General features: G+C 42.4%; 1 protein-coding gene across 11 annotated transcripts in view; it reads right to left on the bottom strand.

The window, feature by feature from the left end:
• CADPS2 (calcium dependent secretion activator 2) overlaps nt 1-27221 on the bottom strand; it is a 360741-nt gene that overhangs the window by 173699 nt on the left and 159821 nt on the right. For all 11 annotated transcript variants that reach the window (XM_053405611.1, XM_053405613.1, XM_053405612.1 and 8 more), the window contains exons 7-8: nt 12707-12818; nt 514-653 (exon numbers count right to left, since the gene is read on the bottom strand). In XM_053405611.1, the coding sequence (XP_053261586.1) occupies nt 514-653; nt 12707-12818 (252 nt within the window). The remainder of the gene's footprint in view (nt 1-513; nt 654-12706; nt 12819-27221) is intronic.

Raw genomic sequence — 27221 nt, 5'->3', positions numbered from 1 at the left:
GAAGTAGGGGGTTCATAGCTTGGCTTTTGAAAAAGGTCCGTAATACTGAGCTACTTGGGAACTGATGTTTTAGACTATTCACAGGGAATGAGGAATGGTGGGCAGATCTCAAACTCTTAGAAAATTACAATAGAAAATAACTGCATGTAGCAATTTTTTAATACACAAGAGACAGGAATAATTGATATTTAAAGTTTTTTTTTTAAAAAAACTTTGATGGAAACCATAATGCCAAAATTCAAGAGAATGTCTTTTAAAAATCCAGCGAATATTCATTCTTGCATACATTAGTTTTCCCTGACGGCTTTTGATCCTCAAATGACTCTATTATACATTCAATTCAAGCCACAAGTTACTCTTAGTTTAAACAAAGCTTGCATTTCCTCTAGTCATACTTGCACTACTTCTTTAATTTCCCCCCTTTGGATTATACAGTAGAACAAAAAACAAACCAAACAAAAACTATGTGTCCACTGGAAACAGAATTAAAATTTTGCTGCTTGCAAAACTCACCCGCAATGCTTCATGTGAGCTGGTTTATCCATCCTCACTGCCAGCTTTATCCGCAAATCAGAGTCTTGGCTGTTTTTGGGGACGATCATTTTATGCAGCTCAGGTGACTTTGAGCTATTGGATGTTGGATACAATACTACCTGCGGAGAACACAATGAGAGCTGTTTATCACACTGAAAAACTTCTAACCAATTGACTTGTAAGCTCTGGCCAGTACAGAAGCTGATTCTGTCACGTTTCTTCTGCTTGAAAGGGGATTATAGAAGAAGCAAATCTTTAAAGACTTCAGCTTCATTTTAACACATCCAGCTTCAAAGCAGACAAGTTTATTTTCCAAAAAACATCACATTTTGGATCACTTTGATACCAAACCTGTTTCATTCATGAATTCAAAGCTTCAATACGCCTGAAAAACAACCTTTCAAGCGATACAAATATTTTCAAGATGGGGCTATGTGCTGTTTTCAAGTTATCCCCGCTATAAACAACAGGTTATACAAGATATAAAAAAAAATTATGAGAGGGCATGGAGTATTTGTTTCGCTTTGAAATTTTGTATAGAGTGCAGTTTCTAACATAAAGAAAATATTGTACAACATAGAGAACAATTAAAACACAATAATTAATAGTAGTAGCCACAGTGAACCAGAGGAGCATACAAAAAACACACATGTATTAAGGAGAAACACTGCTACCCCCCCCCAATGGTCCAGGACAGGTGTGCTTTTGCTTGGTGACGGCACAACCAAAGATGTTGTCATTCCTGCTTCCAGAGGGAGACAGTTCCACAGTCGAGGGGCCACAACAGAGAAGGCCTTGCTCTCTGTCACCATTTAGCAAGTTACACTCAGCAGCATGGACCCCTGTACAGTAGCAGACTCTATAGAAAAAAATTCTTCTATTAAGTGCATCCTCTGAGGCATCATGTTGAACAACATTGATTCCCCAAAGCAAGCAGCTGCAGGATTGAGCAGCTTCTGTAGTCTTCATTCATTGTCATGAAATAGCAAATATAATAATAGTTTCTGGAGACAGTCCTGTAATTTCTATATTTAAAATACCGTAATTTGTAGAATATTCTATTCCTTTTTTCCATATTAAAAATGACATTTTTTACTTAAAAGTTATATTCCAATTCAACAAAACTAGTAGCTCACCCAACACCGATGGGAAAAATAGCATTGATCTACATCAGGGGGTAGGCGACCTAAGGCCCGGGGGCTGGATGCAGCCCAATCGCCTTCTCAATCCAGCCCGTGAACGGTCCGTGAATCAGCGTGTTTTTACATGAGTAGAATGTGTCCTTTTATTTAAAATGCATCTCTGGGTTATTTGTAGGGCATAGGAATTCGTTCAATTTTTTCTTCCAAAATATAGTCTGTCTGACCACATGGTCTGAGGGACAGTGGACCAGCCCATGGCTAAAAAAGTTTGCTGACCCCTGATGTACGTCATGCCAAATATTAATTGCACAGCCTTAATACTGGCTGCTGAGGGTAAGGATGGCTGAATTCTGCATTTTTCAGTGGCTGAACGAGATGAAATGTGAGATGAGATCTAATTAGATCTAAAGCCATTCCTCTCGCTGGCTTCAGGAGCTGCTCGCTGCCGCGGCACCCGCCATTTTGCCTCAAAGGAAGTCCCCATATCATGCGTCTTGTGCCGTTGAACCAATCACACAACATCCATTCCCTACTAATAAATCTACAGCACTTAAAATATAAATATGGGTACATTAAATGAAATCTGGGGACATTCCGGGGACGGATTTTGTCCGGGGACAGATTTGTAAATCCGGGGACTGTCCCTGGGAAACGGGGATATCTGGTATCCATATCCTAAGTGACTCTCTCTCCTGATTGCTGCTTTGGCTGTTGCTGCCCCCAGGCTTTTATCAACATAAAATCCAGACTGGGAGCCGTCCGTCTTCCACGGAAGTTCCCAGTTATACTCTAATTCACTGCCATGTGGCAACTGAACATGTTTTGAAGCAATGCTTTCTCTGCCCTGCTCCGAATGCACACCTGCAATGCTGCACAGCTTGACAAACCCCAGACCGACACTACTGCTTTAACACCACATTTGGAGACAACAAGGCCAGATGGGGAAAGAGGATATATAGCTGTGAAGGTTTTCCAGAACACACGAACCATTTCAAAGAATGATTTTCATCAAAACACTTCTGTATCAGCTTTTGTCATTAAATGGCTTTGAGATGTTTCACAGGAAGCAAATTTATAAAAGGAACTAAGTAAGTAACGAAACGGCATATTAAGATGAGGCATTAGGATGCGACACAAGGATTCTAACAAGTTCAAATGATTCTTTTTGCTGACGCTAACAGAATCCCAAGCAAGGTATTTCTTGAAGATTTCTCACTCATCTATAATAAATAAGCCAGCGGATTTATTTCAGGTTGGTTTCCTCCCTTGCCCTCCCGCAACACCTTTCTTCTTTTTGGATTATACATTCCTAGCAAAGGACTTGTGAGTGATGGTGCGATTCTTTTCCTCTCAATTACGTCCAGCTCCTTATATCAAGAACGTGATAAACTTTGTGAATTGTTTCTCTGATTCCAAAGGCTGAGTCAGAGGAAACATTGCCCACTCCTCAATATTTTAAAGATGAAAATCTGAAGCCCAAAAGATACATATAGTTATATGCTCTTTCAGTGCATGCACACTGTCCACATTTAAGGTGCATAATGATCTTTCCCCTTGAACTCAAGATTAGGAGGAATAAGTTCTTCAGGTCTGCAGCAGAAGCTGGATTTACCCATCCATCACTGAATGGCCAGCTCCTGGGCCAATAACAAGGCCACCTCCATAGTTTTTTAGTTAAGCAGGGCTTTGATTGGCTGGCCCTGTGTTAGTCATTCATACACACACACACACACACACACACACACACACACTTTCTTTGCCATTTATGGAACTGCAATATCTCTGATTTTAGCTGTTCTGTTATTATATGTATGGGTAAGGGCTGATGTATTGGGACTATAATTTCTTAATTTTGCAAAAAAAGTGGTTAAAATGGGTTTAAATATATTAATAAGTGATAGACAGAACAAAAAAGGTAAAAACAATTGCAGATGAATCCAGAAATTGTATGAAGTTCATAGTACAATAAAGGTAATTCTATATTTACATTTCTGCCAAATTTCCTTCATACCATAGCCAGTAAATAATGAATATTTCAAACCCTACAATAGCTTTAAAAAATGAGATTTTCTCAATTGGATCACCCAGGTATGTTTTAGCTGCTTCAAGGTTGTCCAAGTTTTCACCATTTAACAAATTTAGAATGTAATGCATCTTTCATTTTTGTACAACTCTGCCAGTTTTCATGTAACCGGAGAGTTGCTTTTGCTTCTGAGTCAAAGTGTGAGTCAAGTCGTAGACTTTTGTTTTGCTGCTCAGGAGAGCAGTCATGCTTGTAAGAGCTGCTTGTACAGTCTTAATAAAGTAGTGAGTAGACTACGGACTGTCTCTTTCTTCTGTGATGGGATGCCAGAAGATGAGTGTGCTCCTCTCAGGAGGGAGGGGTCGCTTATTACCGGTCTCTCTGGACTGAGGGAGGATTCCAGCCAGAGAGTGACCACCAGAGAGAATTCTTGGGAAGTTGGCCCCTTCCCGGGGGGGGGGCATTTTTCCAACATAGACTTTATGCTGCTGCCCTCATAACTATGCATAGCAAGATCAGAAGTGGGTCCTTGGGTTTCTGCACTTCCTCCTTTACCTTCTCTCACCCCGAATAGCAGTGAGCATCTAATCCAGGGGGACTCCTGGTCTTCCAGTTTTGAGTCAATCCTACTCTAGATACCAGCCCCAATTCCCTGTTGTACAAATATTTGCAAAGATTGATGGCCTTCGTTATTATCCCTCCAGTTCACTCTGCCCTCCCCATTAGTGTGTCAATACAGTACATCTCATTCACCTTACCTCCTTTTTCTTACCACTACTTGCATTCACGATTACCATTCAGCCCACGCCAATTACTGATTGTGAGCTAGAGACAGAAAGCAGAAGGAACAGCGGCATTTTCTCCTGGATCAAATTCAGCAACCACAGCTTCCTCTTGACCTATACCTGCTCCAGCAGATTCAATAGACTGAACCTGAGAGCGGGCGGCAGGGTGGGGGGAGAAGCAAAAACGTCTACCATGGCTTATGTTTTCTTATCTCAACGTACAGGTTATAACCTCAATCTCCTTGAGATGAATGCCAGCCATCAGCTTCCATTCTCTAGCCAAGACACAAACTAAGCCACTAAGACAGAACGAGAGAGAGGGTCACAGGAGAAGACCAGCAAAAAAGAAATCTCGCTGAAGAGGCCACCACACTGGAAGATGAGCAGTACACTTTTCAAATGTCTACAGGGCTAGATATTTAGAGATAGTCCGTAAAAACAGACATCACATATTCTGGTGACAGGCCTTGAAGCTTGCTGGAGCTCATTTTATGTTAGCATAGAATTTAGATGAGAGAAAGAGCTAGAGTATGAAGGACCTGATTTAGAGAATGCCAGGGGCCTGTGGTGCTAGAGGCAAGGGAAGAAATACTAGGTCCGTCTCACAAGAATTACCGTACTTTTCACTCCATAAGCTGCACCTGACCATAAGACGCACCTAGTTTTTAGAGGAAAGGGGGAAACCCTGTTTTTTGGGGGAGGGATCAGCTCACAGTTGTGCAGCTTCTTTTGCAAAGGGGGAAAGCCCCCTTTATGAGGATCAGCTCAAAGTTGTTGAGCTTACTTTGCAAAGGGAAAAAATCCTGTTTTTATGGAGTTCAACTCCATAAAGACGCACAGTCATTCCCCCTTACTTTTTAGGAGGAAAAAAGTGTGTCTTATGGAGCGAAAAATACAGTTCAACAGTTCTGCAGCTTCTTTAGGAAAGGAAAGGGAGCCGTGTCTACAGTCTCCAGACAGATAATCTAATCAGCCAGTCACGTGTCGCTGGGGAAACAAACAGCCTCCGTCTGCAGAACATTCAACAAGAAGGCCTGGGTAAGGGGCCGGGGCCAGAAAGAGAGCCAGTGATCGACCACACATTCGCTCCATAAGACGCACAGTCATTCCCCCTTACTTTTTAGGAGGAAAAAAGTGTGTCTTATGGAGCGAAAAATACGGTACTTGACCAGCTTGGATGAGCAAAACTCGGCCATTCAAGGTCCTACACCCAGATTAAAACATTGCTGGAAAATTTGAACTTGTGGGATGATAAAAATATAGGGTTTGGGGGCAGATGTGGGTGGGGAAACACAACCTTCACTGTCCAATTTGGAAAGAAGAGAAACGAAACAGCAATTCCAGTTCCAACAAAAGAGAGCACTTATAATCAATGAAGAAATTGGATCTGCTTCTTCTTCTTCTTTTCAATGACAAGATGAGCCAACAAGTTATTTTAAGATTTCTACAAGCAATTATAGAACTGAGGCAGTATCTTCTCCATAAAAGATAACATGTTATACAAACTGCTTTAGGATTTGACGAGCAGCTATGAAAGAATAATAAGTTTTTCTTTTCTTAATTGAATAATCACTAGAACAAGGATGAATTATCTTTATACTCAGATAGTCGCTGTAGTCAAACACCACCTGTTGCTCCCACATTGTATTCACTTGTGTGTTAAGCAAGTACAATGGCTGTCACTTTCAATTAGTAATCTTGAATATTTGATATTCAAAGGACAGAACATGACAAAAAAAGGAATGAAATGAATCTTTGGGACTAGGAAATTAGCATTCCTGATTCAAACGCAAGAACGTATTTTAAAAAATGAACTTCATACATTGATTACCTTTGCAACTGGCCTCTGTCAAATAAATCCTGATGTTTTTATGTACATGAAAGCTAGAATATGCACACAGTTTTAAAATCTCAGTCATTGCTAAGCAAATTAAACGTTAACTCTGTTCCCAACTCACCCCTCCATTGCCATTACAACTCAAAATTCCATACAATTCACTCGCACTATTCTATCAATGAAGGGTTAGGTACTTAAGTACCAGTATATATGTCTCACTCCTTTTCCCTGTTGATCAACTCATACATTCCTCATCAAGTCCTGACAGTTATGTGGCCAAAGCTCCTTTATGTCAGATATTTGGGCCAAAAGCTTCTCAGCAATAAAAGCAGCAGACAATTCTAGAGCCAATAAACCCTATTTAATGCCAGCATTAAAACTATATACAGTGGTACTTCGGGTTACATACACTTCAGGTTACATACGCTTCAGGTTACAGACTCCGCTAACCCAGAAATAGTGCTTCAGGTTAAGAACTTTACTTCAGGATGAGAACAGAAATCGTGCTCTGGCGGTGCGGCAGCAGCAGGAGGCCCCATTAGCTAAAGTGGTGCTTCAGGTTAAGAACAGTTTCAGGTTAAGAACGGACCTCTGGAATGAATTAAGTACTTAACCCGAGGTACCACTGTACCTTATTGATCATACAGTGTACCTTGGTTCTCAAACTTAATCCGTTCTGGAAATCCGTTCCAAAACCAAAGCGTTCCAAAACCAAGGAGCGCTTTCCCATAGAAAGTAATGCAAAATGGATTAATGCATTCCAGACCTTTAAACACAACCCCTAAAACAGCAATTTGATGTGAATTTTACTATCTAACGGGACCACTGATCCATAAAATGAAAGCAATAATCAATGTACTATAGTATAAAATAAATAAGACAGTATTGTAGATGATAAAAATTAAAATTAATTTTTTCTTACCTGCACTGATGATAGTTATTGTTTGAATGGGGGGCTTTTATCCCTTTCCACAGTCACACAATCAATCAATCAATCAATCAATCACTCAGTAGCTGAACTGGGTTCCACACAGTCACAAAAACAAATTAACCGAAAAAGCCTCAAAAACGAAAACGCAAAATAAATAGCAAAAGCAAAAACGCCACACTTAATCCATTCCGAAAGACCATCTGACTTCCGAAATATTCAAAAACCAAGGCACAGCTTCTGATTGGTGCAGGTGCCCTGGAAACAATAGCTGACAGCCGCATCGGATGTTCAGCTTCTGAAAAACGTTCAAAAACTGGAACACTTACTTCCGGGTTTTCAGCATTTGAGAACCAAAGCGTTTGAGAACCAAGGTACCACTGTATATACTTACTATGTATGCTGTTAAAGTAAAGCTAAAGGTCTTATGATATTTGCCAACAATGGTGGATTTGAAGCAGTTTATACACTAGGGAGGAGCAAAGAATGAAGTAACTCATACTATTGGTTTGTGCTTTAAGAACTGAGATGTGGAATTAAACACATCTCATCCATATGGATAATTTCCCAGTCTGGAATCACAGAGCACACAGAACTCACTGTGAGTGAGATGTACATGTCTGTGCACATTTCACAAGAAATAAGGAAAATGAGTTGCTCACTGCTTCTGTTTGCACACAATGCTATAACATATGATCTGCCTCTAAAGGATACCTGCACAGAAGCCTTTCTTGCCCCCAGCATAATTATTTGCCAACAACTGGATGTTCTAAAGTAATATTTCACATGCCCCATGAACATTCCACACTGCATAAGTGGATTTTGGGCTAACATCATATTGAGTATGTTTCTGAGCACAATTCAAAGTCTTGGTGCTGACCTTTAAAGCCCTAAACAGCCTCAGCCCAGTATAGCTGAAGGAGCGTCTCCACCCCCATCATTCAGCCCAGACACAGAGGTCCAGTTCCAAGGGTCTTCTGGCATATTCCCTCACTGCGAGAAGTGAGGTTACAGGGAACCAGGCAGAGAGCCTTCTTTGCAGTGGTGCCCGCCCTGTGGAATGCCCTCCCATCAGATGTCAAGGAGATAAACAGCTATCTGACTTTTAGAAGACCTCTGAAGGCAGCCCTTGTTTCGGGAAGTTCTTAATGTTCGAAGTTTTATCATGTTTTTAATATTCTGTTAGGAGCTGCCCAGAGTGGCTGGGGAATGAATAAATAAATAAATGAATAAATAAATGAATAAATAAATAAATAATAACAATTATTATTATTATTAGTGAGGGGCAATGTAAACAGTGAACACCAAACTGGTTCTGCTCCAATTCTTTTCTGCCATGCAGATGGGCAGGTGATTAACGGGGAACTTACAATGATCAAGTCAAGGAAAGTTCGTATTATTGTTTTGAGCCATCGCAACAGAAACATAAAATACATATGTGTGAAACAGAAAAAGAGGACCAATCAATTGAATCGACAGGATTTAAAATATTCATTTAGTTAAAAGCTCCCCTTAACATTTAACACTGATCTGATTCAATAATCAGACACATTCGTGAAGAACATCTGAACAATAGGATGAAACTCGAGTCATTGTCTTCCAATAAAGGTGAAAAAGGTAAGGTAGAGGACCCCTGGATGGTTAAGTCCAGTCAAAGGCGACTATGGGGTGCGGCGGCCAAGGGAGCCAACGTTTGTCCACAGACAGCTTTCCAGGTCATGTGACCAGCATGACTAAATCGCTTCTGGCACAACTGGACACAAGACAGATGGCAGAGCACATGGAAACGCCATTTATCTTCCTGATGCATCGGTACCTATTTATCTACTTGCACTGGTGTGCTTTCAAACTGCTAGGTTGGCAGAAGCGGGACAGAGCAACAGGAGTTTACTCTGTAGTGTGGATTCAAACTGCCGACCTTCTGACTGGCAAGCCGAAGCGGCTCAATGGTTTAGACCACAGCACCACCTACTCCCTTTCTTCTAAAAATGACTATATGGATCTTATCACTCATCTGCCCCTTATCAGATGGGATCAACAAGCAAAATGAGTATCTTGTAAACTTTCCGCCTCTTATTCATTTCAGACTCCCATATTCATTGTCTATTATTTTCATTACCTTTCTTACCATAGTGAATGCAATCTCCTCCATCTCTAAATCTCTTCCCATCTAAAGCTCTGTTATACAATAAAACATTCAATTCGGCACTGAGGAAAGATGCGTGCCTCAGTATATAAAAACAGTCAACAAAAAGCACTCAAGTAATAAAGGTCCATATATATATATGGAAAACTTATCAGAAAAATACCACCATACATGATTACACAATCTGATTCATCAAGCATGGTGCCAGACATGGATTTCTCACTATCTCTTTTTTTTTTAGAGATAGAGGGCTGAGGGAAGAAGATAAATAGCCTTATATTGGTAATGCCTTAAATAAGGAATGCAGAACCTCTGCTTGTTGTTGGACTCCAATTCCCAGCAGTACCAGGGATGATGAGAGTTGGAGTCCAATAACATTACATATACAATTGATTTGTATATTACAAATCAAATGATATTACTATTGATTCTATTGCAACAAGTAATCAAAAGTAATCGTTCTACCCCCATCGTTCAGCCCGGACACTGAGGTCCAGCACCGAGGGCCTTCTGGCAGTTCCCTCACTGCGAGAAGCCAAGTTACAGGGAACCAGGCAGAGGGCCTTCTCGGTAGTGGCGCCCTCCCTGTGGAACGCCCTCCCACCAGATGTCAAAGAGAACAACAACTACCAGACTTTTAGAAGACATCTGAAGGCAGCCCTGTTTAGGGAAGCTTTTAATGTTTGATGCATTACTGTATTTTAATATTTTTTTGGAAGCCGCCCAGAGTGGCTGGGGAAGCCCAGCCAGATGGGCGGGGTATAAATAATGAATTATTATTATTATTAATTATTATTATTATTATTATATAATGATTTACATCTTTATTTTTATTCACATTTCCTTAGTCAAGCAAATTTTCAGGCACACACTTCTGAAGCAAATCTAGTACCCAAGCTTTAGCTAAAGCATTAGTATTATTTATTTGCCAGTGATAACAATGCTTAGAGATGATGATGATGATGATGATGATGATGATTATATACTGCCCTATATCCACAGGTCTCAAGGTGGTTACAACATAAAATCACAATATAAAAACGCAAAATACACACACAAAAAGAATAAAAACAAAAAAGTCCAATAAGGCATTGGATGACAGCCAGCCAAGTGTTGGAACGATTAAGAAATATTCAAACTGGCTTTGCAACTTGTATTTTGCACACAGATTGGAAGTTGTGACATAATTTACTGTAGAACAGGTAAGAGTGTTGAAAACATAGTTCTGATTAAAGTGTAGAAGCATCTTTTCAAAATGACGCATGATGAATTAGGCTAGGCTTCCCCTACTTACAATGGGACTCGCTTGTCTGGAATGAAGTTCAGAATTTTGAAGATTTACCACTGAATGCCTATAGAGATTTCACAGATAATAATAAAAAAGGCATAATTCAAATCACTAAATGGCGCAGCACTGCGAGGAAATAAAGGTAACACTTTTCAGTGCAGGGAGAAAAGCAGGGACTTTCATTAGGTGACTTGTCATTAGGAGCCACTGGGCTCCGAGGAACTCAAATGAATTTTTATTGCTGTAAAAGAAATTTCTAGATAAAAAGCCATCCATTAATGTGCAACAGCTAAGATCGCATCATTAAACCATTACGTGGACACAATGTTCCGAAGTAGAATATCACAGCTCAACTCTTCCTTTTCGATAGTTAGAAGTGGGCAATAAACCTCACAAATTCATGAGAGGAAATGTCAGGAGCGTCTGTGTTGCCTTTGCTGTCGAAATCCAGCCATTCCTGGGAAATTCAGACACTCTCTTCTCTCTTTCTTTGTTTAGAGCAAGAACAGGGAGGGGGTCGCCCAGGAAGGGCTCTGGGGCAGGCCAGAGAAGCCTGGAGGATTGTATTTTGCCCCTGGATCTGCGGTTCCCCATCTCTGCACTAAGAAAACTCCCCTTTTCCTTTGTAAACTCAACTGAATGAATCCTCTTTTTTAAAAAGTTGTTGTTGTTGTTTAGTCGTTTAGTCGTGTCCAACTCTTCGTGACCCCCTGGACCAGAGCACGCCGGGCACTTCTGTCTGCCTCCCGCAGTCTGGTCAAACTCATGCTGGTAGCGTCGCGAACACTATTCAATCATCTCATCCTCTGTCATCCCCTTCTCCTTGTGCCCTCCATCTTTCCCAGCATCAGGGTCTTTTCCAGGGAGTCTTCTCTTCTCATGAGGTGGCCAAAGTATTGGAGCCTCAGCTTCAGGATCTGTCCTTCCAGTGAGCACTCAGGGCTGATTTCCTTCAGAATGGATAGGTTTGATCTTCTTGCAGTCCATGGGACTCTCAAGAGTCTCCTCCAGCACCATAATTCAAAAGCATCAATTCTTCGGCGATCAGCCTTCTTTATGGTCCAGCTCTCACTTCCATACATCACTACTGGGAATACCATAGAAATACCATGCACCTATCTATCGAGAATGCTTTCTCACTAGCAGATTCACACTATGGATCTCCTTGCCGCTGGAAAGAATCGAACCCTGCTGCGAAGCATCCTTTGTTTTTAGCAGGCACAGCTAAGCTGGCATAGGATGATAAATAACACATCATTTTAATACAGTCGTAGCTTGGGAACCAAATGCCTTGGCATTCGTACGCTTTGGCTCCCGAACGCCGCAAACCCAGAAGTGAGTGTTCCAGTTTGCAGACGTTCTTTTGGAACCCAAATGTCCGGCACGGTTTCCATGGCTTCCGATTGGCTGCAGGAGCTTCCTGCAGCCAATCGGAAGCCGCACCTTGGTTTCCGAACATTTTGGAAGTCAAACGGACTACCGGAACAGATTCCGTTCGACTTACTAGATACAATGATATTCGAGACATCTTATTCTACCAACTTTTGTGATATTGGCGGAGTTCTGTTTCTCTTTGAATATGGCACCACAAATTACCCAGACACTTCAGAACAGAGACTGGATTAAAGCCCACATACTGGTTGCTGCATAGAGATTGTCTTGGATGCGGCATAACGTTGAGGTAATAACTTTATCTTTGTGTCTCAAACTCTCACCAAAATAAAAGGCTTCCAATAGTCAGCATTAAACAACAGTGGAAGCTTAAAATCAGCAATTAACACCAGGTTGTCTTTTACTCATTGAAAGGTCTGTCTTTAGCTTCTTACCCTTGTATGGTAACAGAAAGTCAAACACAGAATGCTTAAAGCGTATGTATCACCAAGGTCGCAAATAAAGGGTAGTTTCACTTGAGCACCATGGTTGAAAACTGATCAACATTCAGGAGGTTCAGCTCCCCAAAAGCCTCCAGTCATCATGCCCTTTATAAGCATCTTAAACTCTTGAAAATTATGTGAGCGCTTACCCTTCCTAGCTCCTTATCTTCCAGTGCCAGGACCCCGGTACATTCTGTGAAAAGTTTCACTTTGACGACAGGCCGTGGATGTGTGGTGGTGAAATCCCCTTGAGTTCCCCATCTGCAACAAAATAAATGACAATATTCAAATTCCAAATGCATTAAAAAGCAAGCGTTGTGGCGGCGGCAATCTCTCGAGGCCCCTGTAAGCAAGCACAGCATTTGTACTTCCCTACAGAGTTGCTACCTCCATCTGAAAACTCAAGTTCCCAAGATGGAAGAGCTTTCACAATTCTCCTATATTGGTTCTGTAATTAAAAATCATCCAATGTGGCAGATGGCATAATGAAAGATTAACTATATTCGGGGAGTTTGTAGCACGAAGCAGATGGACTTCTACAAATTTATGTTTGGGTAAGTTTGTATTTGTCCCATTAAAATAAACCGAAGGTGGTTAAGATTAATGGTATGGCATTGAACTTGCTTTTCAAGCTTCTTATACAATTGTCTAGTGCAACCCAAGTGTGTTCTTAACTCAGGATCCTGGCGAACACTACATGTGGGCTAATAGTGGTGTAATGCATTAATGATCCTATGTGTACACAGCGGATGCCACAGCACAGGAGCTGCAGAATCAAATTATCTGCATTTGCTGTTAATCTCCCTGCAAGGAGAAAACAGCTTGCCAGATCATCCCTGGAAGAACCCCCCCCCCAAGTGATTTGCAGCAGCTGGCCTAGAGGCCAGACTTTTTCGGGTGGTAGATAGGGAAATCAAACAAACAATCAAAATTTATGGGTTGATGTGGTCAGGGACTTCTGGGCTAGGGTGCTGATTGCTGTTCTTAAAACTGCTGAGCATTGTTTTGTTTTGTTTTATTGTTAGTGTGCTGCGGGAGTTTTGTACTGCTGCTATGGTGGGCTTTTTGGAGGGGTTACATGTTGTGCAGAACATTAACATCTTATAACATGTCACAGAATCATAGAATGGTAGATCTGGAAGAGATCACAGGGGTCTAATTGAACCCTCTGAACTGCAGGCATCTTTTGCCTGAAGTGGGACTTGAACGAATAACCCTGAAATTAAGAGTCTCAAACTCTACCAACTGAGCTATCCCAGTGGTGTAATACATTTATTAAGTTTAAACAATAATAATAATAATATTCCTGTAATGTCCCAGGCAAAGTTGACACCCCTCCCCGCACCCATCACAACACTACACACTGTGTAGTGTGTAGTGTCCACATTACATGCAAACATAAGGCATAAATCAATGCATGGCAATGCCTGAACAACTCTTTGATGACACCCAACCTATTATAAAACACATCTTCAATGGTAGCGCACAACATGGGAGCAGAAGAGTTAATGCAGTGCCTGTAGCTGCTATGGCAGGATAACAACAACAACAACAATTTATTATTTATACCCCACCCATCTAGCCGGCCCTACCCAGCCACTCTAGGAGGCTTCCAACAGGATATTAAAAACACAATAAAAGATCAAACATTAAAAACTTCCCTAAACAGGGCTGCCTTCAGATGTCTTCTAAAAGTCAGATAGTTGTTTATTTCCCTGACATCTGATGGAAGGGTGTTACACAGGGTGGGTGCCACTACTGAGAAGACACTCTGCCTGGTTCCCTGTAACCTCACTTCTGGTAGTGAGGGAACCGCCAGAAGGCCCTCAGAGCTGGACCTCAGTGTCTGGGCTGAACGATGGGGATGGAAACGCTCCTTCAGGTATCCTGGGCCAAGGCTTACACAGAAGACCCAGTGAATTGCAAAAGCCACATGCTAACAGGATTCTATCTGTGCAACAAGGGACACCAGTTGTCACGAGGGTCTGGTTGGGGAGGTGTGGCTCCTTAGTCAGAATTCTCACATGGTAGATTCCCCATGACAAAATTTCCTGCTGATAGACCCAATTGTCTTGATTTTTCACAATGAAAAAGTCATCTATATTAAACAATAGGGTTGCTCCTGAGGCTGCATTTTCCCCCAGATTTTGATTTAGAAATATTTTTTATTTACTCACTGAAGTTATTAATTGCCCAAAAGCTCCTGTTCTCTGGGCATCCTAGAAGAAGTCTTGAATGAAATAAAGATTACTGACTAATACACCACGCAACAGGCACCAATACTACAAGCTTCAAAATTCCTGGGCATAAACCAAACCTGTCAAAAGACAGCAAAACTGGATTGCAAACATCAGATTGTAAAAAACCTGGGACTTTCGTGCAATTGACAATATAGTCAATATTATCACCTTCAGTCTGACCCTTAGTCCTCACAAATCGAAGTTTGTGTCTGCCTTCAGCACAGAGCTTCTGCCTTGCAATTCCGCTGTCATGGGATGCAATATGTCAACTGTAGTTAATGGTGCAATATGTCAACTGTAAAAGTTACTTATCATGTCCTAGTCTGAATCTGACCTTTCTGTTACCAAGACCACAAACTTACAGTACCTTCCTAAAGGAAGCAAAAGCGTGCGCTGCTATAACAACTGGATTCTCTTCCCTTCCATTAGTTATGCAATTGTGCCAATTTCACAGCAAACTTTACATAAACATGCAATTTTTGATTAAGGCTTTGATGTTTTGGAGATAGCAGAAGTTACCGTATTTTTCGCACCATAGGGCGCACCGGACCATAGGGCGCACCCAGTTTTCGGGGGGGAAATCAAGAAAAAAATATTTTCCCCCCCCCAGCCCCAAAGAGCAGTGTACAGGCTGCACACAACCTCTCCCTGCCAGATGGGTTGCGCGCAGCTATGGAACAAGCCAAGGCAGCAAACGGGATGGATCCCGCTCGCTGTTTTGGCTTCCCCTTTAGCCCCGTGCAGCCTCTACCTCCTGGGAGAGGCTGCGTGGGGCTAAAGAATCCATAGCCCCGTGCAGCCTCTCCTTGCCAGAGGGGTTGCGCGCAGCTATGGAAGAAGGCAAGGCAGCGAGCGGGATGGATCCCGCTCGCTGTTTTGGCTTCCCCTTTAGCCCCGTGCAGCCTCTCCCCGCCGGAGGGGTTGCGCGCGGCTATGGCACAAGCCTGCATTCGCTCCATAGGACGCACACACATTTCCCCTCAATTTTTGGAGGGGAAAAACTGCATCCAATAGAGCGAAAAATACGGTATGTTCCGTGGCTTCTGCCAGGAGGGCAGAAAAAGGTCATTTAACTTCTGACAGAACTGTTACCTCTTACAACTGATCCACTGCAACTCTGTCAAAGATAGCCTAAGTGTTTATTTTATGAAGCTATGCAAGCATTAGATGCCAGAAGAAATATTTTCTACTCATATCCTTGACTCTACCTCTGCCTTTTGTGCCTGCTAGGAAAACCTAACTTCTATTTACTTAAAATATTCATCTTATATCTTTTGGCCGCTCACAGGGCCCCCAAGGCAGGTTTGGGTTAGTTTAAAATTTATTTATTTTGTTTTGCAGATTTATAAACCTCAAAGCTACGAAAGTTGTGTGCAATAAGTTAAAAAACAAAAGATGCAGACTCAGTAAACTAAAAGCAGTAAAACAATTTCTACAATTCAATTCAGTAAAATGAATGGGTCACACTTCAGGTAAGCCTTCTTCAACAAACACAACTTCAGCGGCTATCTGAATATCAAGATAGTTTGTTCTTGACTACTACTCTATTCTGAACTTAAAAATGGAAAGCGTAATGCTGGTGGGTCAACAAAAGAGGTTTAAAGACTCTCTCAAGGCAATTCTAAAAAATAAAGTAGTATAAACACCGACAACTTGGAAACACTGGCCTGAGAAAGCTCCAATTGGAAAACAGCCTTTACCAAAGGTGCCATGGGCTTTGAAGACACTCGAACACAGGACGAAAGGGAGAAACGTGCTAAGAGGAAGACACACTTGGCAAACCCTCACTGTGATCAACTACCACCCGGAACCCAATGTCCCCACTGTAGAAGGACGTGTGGGTCCAGCATTGGCCTCCACAGTCACTTACGGACTCACTGATTAAACCGTGCTTATGGAAGACTATCTCACTTGGCTACAAGTGATTGCCAAAAAAGAAGGAAGAATATCAAGATGCTAGGTGCTTGTGTAGTTCCAATTGGTATCGAATTCAAGAGGGCTGAAGCTGCAACAATTAAAGTCTGGTTTCTAGTACAAACCGCCTTCATATTGGATCCATCTAGCTCGGCACTGTTTGCAGTGACTGGCAGTTAACCGCCAAGATTTCAGACAGGGCACATTCCCAAGGCTACCTGAAGATGCTGGGGTTTGAACCTGGGATGTTGTGTGTGCAAAGCAGTGGCTCTACCACTTGGTGAACTTCATCCATAGGATTTTGAAGATGGCAAGCTGTGATGGCCTGGGAATCGGATTCAGAGGCTGAACCTGAGGAATCCCAGCCTGCACAGGAGTCCCCGCCTCCAGGACCGGCTGAGCCAGGGCTGGGGCTTGAACCTGAAGGGCCCTCACCTATGCCGGATCCTCAGGAGCAGACACCAGCTGAATCTACTCTGGCTCCGGAGGTGATCGAGGACCCATTGCTTGCAGGTGCTCCACTCTCAGCCCCGTCAGGGGAAGGTGAGGTTGCCTCTGGGTCCAGTAACCCTCCAGCCTCTCCTGAGCTGCAGAGGCTCAGGGCAGAGAGGCGGAGGGAACTAAGTTCCCGCAGGAGGAGTGCTCACCTCCAGGCCAGGAGAGGTGAGTAACCTGTGGACCTGGGCTTCAGTCTTGACGGACAGCCCCCATACTACACCCTCGACCTTGGACTGGACTTGGACCACGCTGCACGGTAACCCCCCGGAACCAGCACACAAGCGTTGGAACATGGGAGCCCTCTTGGAGCTTAATACAGTGCCAGGGGTTGCCTTTATCATCCTGAGTTGGGTGATAACAGTCGATGTTGGCAACAACTTTCCAGGATTTCAGACAGGGGAACTTTCTGTCCTTTTCCAGGGACTGAAATCTGGGACCTTCAGTGTGCAACAAGTGTGAGCTGTCACTGAGTTAATGCTCCTCCCTGGAGCTGAGCAACTGGGTATCTAATTCAGCTTACCTAAGCGACTCCCCCGAGATGCTAGGCTAAGTATTCTCCAAAGGACCCTAGGGGGCACCACATCACTAAAGCCAATTAATAATTTTCAAGCCTTTTATCATGCAAATTTAAACAGTAAGTGCACTTGGAAACAAGGAAGAGAACATTATTATGTAGGAAAGAAATGAAGATAGAAATAATTCAAAGAAACGCTAGTAAGATAATACACTTCAGGAAGTCATTTCATGTATAAAAAGAATTCATTTTTAAAAATGATTAAGTATTCATTTCAGAGGGAGAGAGAGAGAGAGAGAAATTACAATTGCAGATTGCCTAAGGGCATCTCCAGCCTGTCACTGTTTGGCAGGAGGTATTCCAGTGCACACCGTAAATTTTGGTTTGTGCAATTAAAATGAACTAAAAGGCTCTGTTGTCCTTGTGCAACAAATCCACTTTAAAATAGCTTTTTTTCTTTTTGCAGTTAGGAAAGTGGTGGGGAAATGCATTGGGAATAAGGAATGAACAAATGATTAATGGTAAGACATCTAAACACCTTACAAGCAAATCAGAATGAACGTGCGCCATTGATGAACTTCCCTACAAAAAAACCCAGATTGCAGCTCAAACAAGACCAGGTACCAGCTAAGCTCTGCAAGACTTGTACAAGCAACTCAGAATGAATGCTTCATAGACAGGGGGTATGGAGAAGACGTTATCTTTTGCACCCTTGAGATGTAAAGGTGCGTAGCATGATACAGAGTTGTGACCACGTGGCTGACTTTAGTCTACATCCCATCCCCTAGATCTCCTCATAATATCTAGCCGGATGTGTGACATTACATTGACACATGTGACCACATACTTCCTGCCCTCCAAACCACTTCAGTGGCTGCTGTGTGTGAAAGAGAGGTTGGGGAGAGATAAATGATGGCTTGGAAGACTTGTTGCATGTCTATTTTAACTACACATCACTGGGAGACATAGAAAATATATGGGGTGGCAGTGGTTACATGTGTTGTGCAGCAATGTGAAGGCCTGGGGGAAAGGTGGAACATCTCTCCTCCTCCCTGTTTTTAATGCCTCAAATCACAGCAAAAATTCCAAATGTAGATGTTTGTATGCTGCATAACCTGGGCCTTCATTATTAGAGCGCTCTGATTTTAATATGGAGCCTGACCAGTCCTGGCAGAGTCAAAATCATGTGACAAACTACATTTCTGGCTTGTCAACCATTTCCTAAAGAACAGAGCAACCCTCGGTAACATAGACTTTAGCCTGTCTTAGACCATTAATGTAGTATGACAACCTTATTTGTAGATTTAATCAGCTAAAGTTGTGGAAAACATTTGTACGTGTTTTCAATTTATGCATTTTGATTCGCCCTGCCCCCAACCCCCGAGCACCTAGCCATCTGTGAGCTATCATAAGGTGAATTGATTTCTGTTGCAGGGAACAGGTGCCTTGGAGACAAAATACTGCAATCTCTTACTCTGGGATAGAGCAATTATGGCATGTCAGTCACTGCAGATTTAATACTTATATAGTCCTGACATGTTATTGGCAGTGAGGGGGAAAACAACCCAAACGTCAGCTTTGCGTCTCAAAAATACAGCACCTTTAGCAAGCTAATGGAAGGGAGTGGGAAATTTTTGGAGGAAATGGGAAAAGTCATTGCAATCAAGTCTTGGAATTGCATCTCAAAAATGAAAAAGGGAAAGGGGGGGAGAGAGAATGGAAAGTGAGCCTACACAATCCCAACAGAATACACACATGCAAACTGAGCACGCATCTACCTTCACAAAATGAATCAATCTTTGTGCCATTGTTTACCAATGAAAGACTAATGTCCGCAAGTATGCAAAATACACATACATCAAGGGAGGGGAAACTCAGGTCTGGAGGGGGGGGGGCAAACGTGGCCCCTTTTCAGGCTTTGGAGACTCGGCTTCTTCCCCCCAATGGTATATAATACTGTTTTGTAATTTATGACTTTTATAATTTATGATAATTTAGAATTTAAATGTATTTTCATGTAATATTTGATACTTCCAGCTGATGAAGGTGAATACATCGAAACAGGGCCCTATCCTGGTTTCTAATCCATAATTCACTTCTGACTTCTGCTCTATGATTGAAACTGAGTCTCCATCTGCAAGCTGTTAAATTATAAGGATCAACATTATTGTCGAGTGAAAAAAGAAAAAATCTTTGTAACGAATTATTATGTTATACATATCTTTTTGAGTTTGAGTTTGTAATCTCTATTTGAGTTTGTAATCCTTATCAGAATACATACTTTTGAATGGATTAGTTTTTTTTTACAATTGACTATTGATTTGTGAGTATGGACCACTCCCACTATTGAAACTTACATTGGCCTGAGTTCTTGCTGTGCTTTTTTCTTCCACCGCTTTGGCCGTAGATAAGAAGGACAAAGCGAAGAGAGTTGCTTACCATTTAAAGAGTCTTTAATGATCACAGCAAAAGAACAAAGCAGCCATTCTCGGAATGAAGATGTTCCCAATTAAGGTTCCCACCCACTTCCCCTCTAATCACTTCCATGCAACCTGATCTCGCAACCACTGTGCTTTTTGAGTAGCCACCTTATCTGCTCTACATGACCTTGGACTGATAGGCTGGAGCTCTCTCTTTTCCTGTTCTTCTTCACTTTGCTGTTCACGCCCCAGGTTCATCCCAACTTTTGTCTTCAGAACTATGCCCCTCTGCAAACCACTGTTCCAAGTCTATACTGTTCCACTGCTCCTGGGCAGCTTCAGGATCCTGGTCAGGAGCAGAGAGAAGGGGAGGCTCCCACTATTCCTCACCAGAGCAGGACTCCTCAGCCTGGTCTCTGACACCCCTCCAGGCTACTTTATCTAGCCCTCAGGACTGTCTACGGGCCACACCCTGCACTGGTTCTGCTCTGCAATTTCCTCTAGTAACTCTGCCTGCCTGGATTGTGTCCTTGAACTGTGATAAGACTTCTTGCTTGCTTGGATGAAGGGTGGAGAGTCGTGTGTCCGAATGCATCCACCGCCGGAATGCAGTCCCAAGGCGGCTGCCCATGAAGCTAGCAAGAGGTCTTCTCACAGCTCAAGGATGCAATCCAGTGATGTATTCATAGTGAAAATCAATCCCCACCCCTGATGTCTAGATGCCCTGCTGGGTTGCAGGGACCTCAAGGATCACTGGAACCAATTTCTGCTTCTTTTCATTCATCCTGATATTTTGGAAGTGCACATGTTTGTGTAAACAGTTGATTTCCAGTTGCTATAGCAGAACCAAGAAAGGGAATCCAGCATGGATGTGTGCAAAGAGAAGTATGTTGAGCTAAGAAGGGTGGAGGGCAAGGTTTAAGATCCCGCTCTAGCAGGGTCTTCAAATGTATGTATATCGTTTGTTCCACGTGACTTGCTACTTTCCTCCCCAAGGAACAACTAGCAAAGCATCACACTTAGGTAGGATGTATGTAGCATGCTTTCAGTAGTGAGAAATGCTCTGTAAAACATTAACTACTGCTTTTATGCTGCCCTCCACACCTGACACTGGGAAGAATCCCATTTTTTGGGGGGGAGTTGATGTGTCTGGGTATGGAACACACACAGAGAGAACACATCCAGGGTTCCCCGAGAGATGCAACTCATCCTCAGTAAATCCTCCCTGCCCATCATAATGTGGTGACAGGCATTTTGCTAATACACAGCAGGAGCAGGAGCACATGGCAAAGTATGTGGGATGTAGATAGGGTCATGTCATTCTAACTAATCCCAAAGGCACAGTGACAGGGCCAAAGTTATGCAGTGAGCTACGCGGCTGAAAAGATCTGAATGTGGGCACAACACTTGCACAACACTTCTAAATAATTGCCAACCTAGCAGTTCGAAAGCACGTCAAAGTGCGAGTAGATAAATAGGTACCACTCTGGCGGGAAGGTAAACGGCGTTTCCATGCGCTGTTTCAGTTCTCCAGAAGCGGTTTAGTCATGCTGGCCACATGACCTGGAAGCTGTACGCCGGCTCCCTTGGCCAGTAAAGCGAGATGAGCGCCGCAACCCCAGAGTCGTCCATGACTGGACCTGATGGTCAGGGGTCCCTTTACCTTTACCTAGAGATCCCAATTGTTTTATTTAATGTTTTTACAGATACAGAGTGCAGTTATGCCACATTCCCCACTTCCCTCCAACCTTACCATTTTTATTTTTTTAAAAAAATCAAGTTCTCTTTGTCCAAGGCTTCTGGACAGCTATAATAATATGTCAGAACCAAAATGTGAACTAATTATTCTGAAATTTGCTGTATTGAATTCTGCCTACCTACCACAACAGGGAAGGAACTGGCAGAACCTGCCAAAGTCTCCTCCTTTCCTTCCCTCCTCATCTTTCTGCTGCAGATCTTCTGAAGGAGTTGCTTTTAAAGCAATGCGTCCAAAAGTTATTCCCTTGTCTCTGCAATGTACAACTAATTCTCATTTTCAACAGCTTAGCAATACTGATAGGTGTCCCAAATAAATTATTTAATCCAATGCAGGGTAATAAAGAAACATTCTTTTAAAACTCATGTCAAAATGGAACTCAGATCAGTAATACGTACAAGCAAGCTGCATCCAGATTAATTAAATTTCAACATGAAGATTTATTACTTGTGAGTTTCCATTAAAATCTCCTCTGTCCTTACATTTGCAGGAATCATGCAGCACAAATGTCCATGTAAACAACGCATACAAAAATAATGTACTGTTTCAAGTATTATTTACTTACACTCTTGAAAATGACACAAATGTAACAGCTGCAATGTTTGCTGTAGTGGGTAATTTTATTTTAGTGACATCTGCAAGTATTGTGTCCACAAAGGTAACTCAATTTCGCAGAGACTATTAAAAAAAATCAAACTATCAAGATCAATGTTAAATAAGATCCAATACTTTGGGATTTGGTTAGCAACGGCAATCAGAAATGCGTATTGTGGTAACGAAAACAACACGTAGAGAGAAAAAAGCCTGGCAAGCTGAAAATTGTTATTGTAAAAGGAACAACACAGAGCACAACTCTTTAATTTAAGACGTTGATGAAGATGTTATGAAAGATTAAGACTGAGAATCTCTCTTTTGAATAGAGATGGCCACTGAAAGTTGCGTGTCGAGGTCCCCAAGGCCACCCCAATAACTCACACATCACACAAAATTTTTGTTTAAGGTTTTTGGCATAATTTTGGCCACAACTTTATTAAAATACAAAAATGTGAGTAGTTGCTTAGGCATTGCTTGCGACTATCTGCCCCCACTATGGGGGACAGACTGACATTCCGCACAATGCGAAAGTCAGAAAAGGGGAATACACTTGGGGGTAGCGACGGAGCAGGGAAGCTGCCCTCAGCCCTCCCCAAATGCAACCAGGAGCTCATTGCTATGGCCCGAGCCCCCTTGACAGAGTGGACAAGCAATAGTTAGCCCCTGATTCCTTTAACGGAATCCCATGCAGCAGCAGCATTAGAGGGGCAGGCGCAGCCAATCCATGCCCCTCAACCAACCAAACCATAAACCAATGCCTAACCGTGAACCTTACAAGTTGTGACGATTTGCTACGCAGTAGGCAAAAACCAAATGGCCCCAGCCAATCAGCCAGATGGACAAAATTCCTACGAGGCCCCTGCTCCAAAGCAGACGACCCCATGACAGGCATAGCAAGGTCAAAGTGAACAACCCTATTCTAGGGAGGGAGGGACGGGCAATCCGATGCATGGGCAAAAAGAGGAAGCCCTAGCCTCGTGCAAGGAGTTTTAGCATTTCTGGCTGTCAGTCAACAAATGGCAACATTAACTTCTTCCCAACAACAAGGGAAGCCCCAATCGCATCAGTGGCCAACGATCAATTAGCCCGCCCCCAACTTTGGAGTGTCCTGGCGGCCCCCACCGCAACACGTGCTCTCCATGAAGGAGAAAATGCTATGTCAAAGAGGGATGGCAGCAGGGTAGAATGGGAGTATACACTATAGGAAGCCTTCTGCAGGCAAAACTAAAAAATGGCAAAAGAAGAAATAGGAAAAAGAACACACAGGTGTTGGGGTATCTCTGTGGTGGGTCAACACACACAAGAAAGACATAGTCTGGTATAACCAAGTGGAAGGAACTCAAATTTCCTCCCCTTGCCAGCAGCTGTAAAGAGCTTCTGTCTGCACATTTTGTTATTAAACATTTACAGCAATAAAAATTTAAATGGTCAAGAAATCCTATGGACATTACTGTGCAAAGCTCCATGGCTAACAATGTCAAGAACTGCCAAGAGGAAAATGCTAAGGAGTTGGCTGTTCAAGCAACAGGAAAACCTGATAGCATGTAAGCAAAAGAGAAAAACAGTAAGTGCTTTAGACAACTAAGATTCTAGGAAAGTGTTTTTTAAAGTGAGGCTTTGTGGAAAAGGTCACTGTCTGTGTTGGTGTCCTTTTGAAAGCATAAAGAAATAGAAAACTGCTAACAGAAGAGAAAAAAAGAATACAAATGTTCCACAAATAGCAACAAACATTTAAGTTGGCCGACAACAAGGGGAGAAACTAATTCAGTTCACTTTTAAATAAAGGATTCCTGGACCAATATGCAAACTGAAACACAACTACTTTTAAAATCCACAATTCTCTGAATTTTGTGGTGTAGTTTTCCAGCCCAAAAGTGCACAGGAGCACACATATCAGTGAAATCGATGTCTACAGGTACATTACATTAGGGAAACAGCTAGCAAGGAATCACCTATTGTAGCAGAAATGCACACCAATCTGTAAAGTAAATATTGCAAATTGATGGGGAAATAGGGCAAACAGAAGAAACTGAGAGAACCTGAATTTGACAGATATAATAATAATAATAATAATAATAATAATAATAATAATAATAATTTTAATTATTTGTACCCCACCCATCCGTTTTTAAAACTGACTTAAAAAGATAACCTCTCTGAGATATATATGAATCTTTAATACAAGTACTTATAAAAATTGCAGATGGCAAGCATCATCTTAAGAGGAACTGACCTTTCCCCTCACAAAGGAGGCATCACCTTAGAAGAGACATTCCCTCCTAGGACACAGGTGCATTACCTAAAACACACACATTTCTTGCTTCAGAAGCACAGTTTTTACCGGTTTGCAAATTTAAATTGATGGAGTAACAGACTGATTTCGATGATTCAAGACATTTTAATTGATTAATTGGATCGCTTCCCTACTCGTGTCATCCATCAGACTCCCAGCAGGGAATAACCATTAGAGAAATGTAGAGAAATGTTCTTAATGTGAAGAGGATCTGATTTCTAACATTTGTGATAAAAATCCCTTTGCACTGGAAATGGCAAGTAAAGCAGCTGGCAACGCTTTACTTTGTATATTGATCTCACGCTTTGCATGCAGACTGATCGGGACAACAGTGAACATGATCTTCTAACACTTGGAGCTTATCAGCACATCACTGATGCCTCTTCTTATTCTCCAGATTAAGGTAAAGGAAAAGGGACCCCTGACCATTAGGTCCAGTCGTGGCTGACTCTGGGGTTGCGGCGCTCATCTCGCTTTATTGGCCGAGGGAGCCGGTGTACAGTTTCCAGGTCATGTGGCCAGCATGACTAAGCCGCTTCTGGCGAACCAGAGCAGCACACGGAAACGCCGTTTACCTTCCCGCCAGAGTGGTACCTATTTATCTAGTTGCACTTTGACGTGCTTTCGAACTGCTAGGTTGGCAGGAGCTGAGACTGAACAACGGGAGCTCACCCCGTCATGGGGATTCGAACCGCCGAACCTTCTGATCGGCAAGTCCTAGGCTCTGTGGTTTAACCCACAGCGCCACCCATGTCCCATTTACAGCATGGTAAAAATGACACTGAAACACCTTCATATGGCAACTAAGAGGCTATTTCCACCTGCCTTGCCCCACCTCCAGCCCGAGGAATGTTCAGAATGGAGTTGCAACCATGGGTATTATGTATATGTGAATTTTAATGAGTTGAATAGAGTGAAAGAATGTTCAGAGGGCACCAGGCGTGACATTCAGGACATTGCAGAACCAGACAGAAGGCCTTCTCGGTGGTGGCAGATGTGAAGGAAATAAGCAGCTATCTTATCTTTAAAAGACATCTGAAGGCAGCCCTGTTTAGGGAAGTTTTTAATATTTAATGCTGTATTGTTTTTAACATTCGATTGGGAGCCGCCCAGAGTGGCTGGGGAAACTCAGCCAGATGGGTGGGGCATAAATAATAAATTATTATTATTATTGTTATTATTATCGCATGACATAGCGCACAGGCCCCCTCGATCCTCTGGAGAAGATGGCACCTCTGGTGTGGAGACTGTGTATATGAACTTAACAGTGTTTAATCTATCTTTTGGCTTTTATTTTGTTAATACTGCTTTATAGATTATAAATGTTGTCTTGATTTGTTAATCTTATAATGTGACTTTTGCTTTAATGGTGATGTTCAGCTTATTTTTTAGTTGTTGTTGTGTTTTACAGATCGTAATTGTTTCACTAACAGAATCAAAGAATTGGAAGGGATAATCTGAGGTCCAGCGCCCAGGGCCTTCTGGTGGTTCCCTCACTGCAAGAAGTGAAGTTACAGGGAACCAGGCAGAGGGCCTTCTCGGTGGTGGTGCCCGCTCTGTGGAATACCCTCCCATCAGATGTCAAAGAATAAACAATCATATGACATTTAGAAGACATCTGAAGGCAGCCCTGTTCAGGGAAGTTTTTAATGACTGATGTTTTAATGTATTTTTAATGTTTTGTTGGAAGCCGCCCAGAGTGGCTGGGGAAACCCAGCCAGATGGGCGGCATAGAAATAATAAATTATTATAATATTATTATTATAATCTAGTCCAAACCCCTGCAATGAAGGAACATGCAGCTGTCCTGTTTTAATTATTCTATATGATTTATGCCAAATGCTCTATTATGTTCCATCATGTTATTGTGAGTTATTGCTTGTAAGTAGCTTTGGGATTCATTTGAATGAAAAACGGCATAGAAATATAACCAATCAATCAAATCAATGAACTATATTTGTTTACATGGGCTCTATGCTCTTATTAAAGCCCAGTTTACCTGAAGAGAAACAATTGGCCACACTGCTTGCTCTGGGCTCAAATAAAGCATTTGGCTAGTTCCTTCCTGCCCCTTCTGTCGGAAGCAAAGATGGGGAAGCTGTGGATAGCCAGTTTCTGTTGGGAGTACAACTCCATAATCCCTGTCCCTTGGTCATGCTGGCTTAGTCTGATGGCTCAAACAACATGGCTGCTCATGGCAGTGGTGGACAATGTCGCCCATGGAGAAACTGCAATGTTGTGCACCATTGTGCACTCCAGATTATGAGAAGCGTTTCAGTGAGTCACTTCCCTTCTCCAACTCTATCGTTTATCACCCACCTCTTTTGCTCCTTCATCCTCATTTGGCTCCCTCCACCTTCTCTCCTCCTGTCATCCTCCTCTTGTTCTCCCCCCTCATTTATCTCTCTCTCTGCTCTCTACCAGATGGGACCTTC

This window comes from Podarcis raffonei, chromosome 10 (genome assembly GCF_027172205.1).
Source record: "Podarcis raffonei isolate rPodRaf1 chromosome 10, rPodRaf1.pri, whole genome shotgun sequence".
NCBI lineage: Eukaryota > Metazoa > Chordata > Lepidosauria > Squamata > Lacertidae > Podarcis > Podarcis raffonei.
Note: the sequence above shows the minus strand (reverse complement) of the source record. Positions and strands in the feature narration are given on the sequence as shown.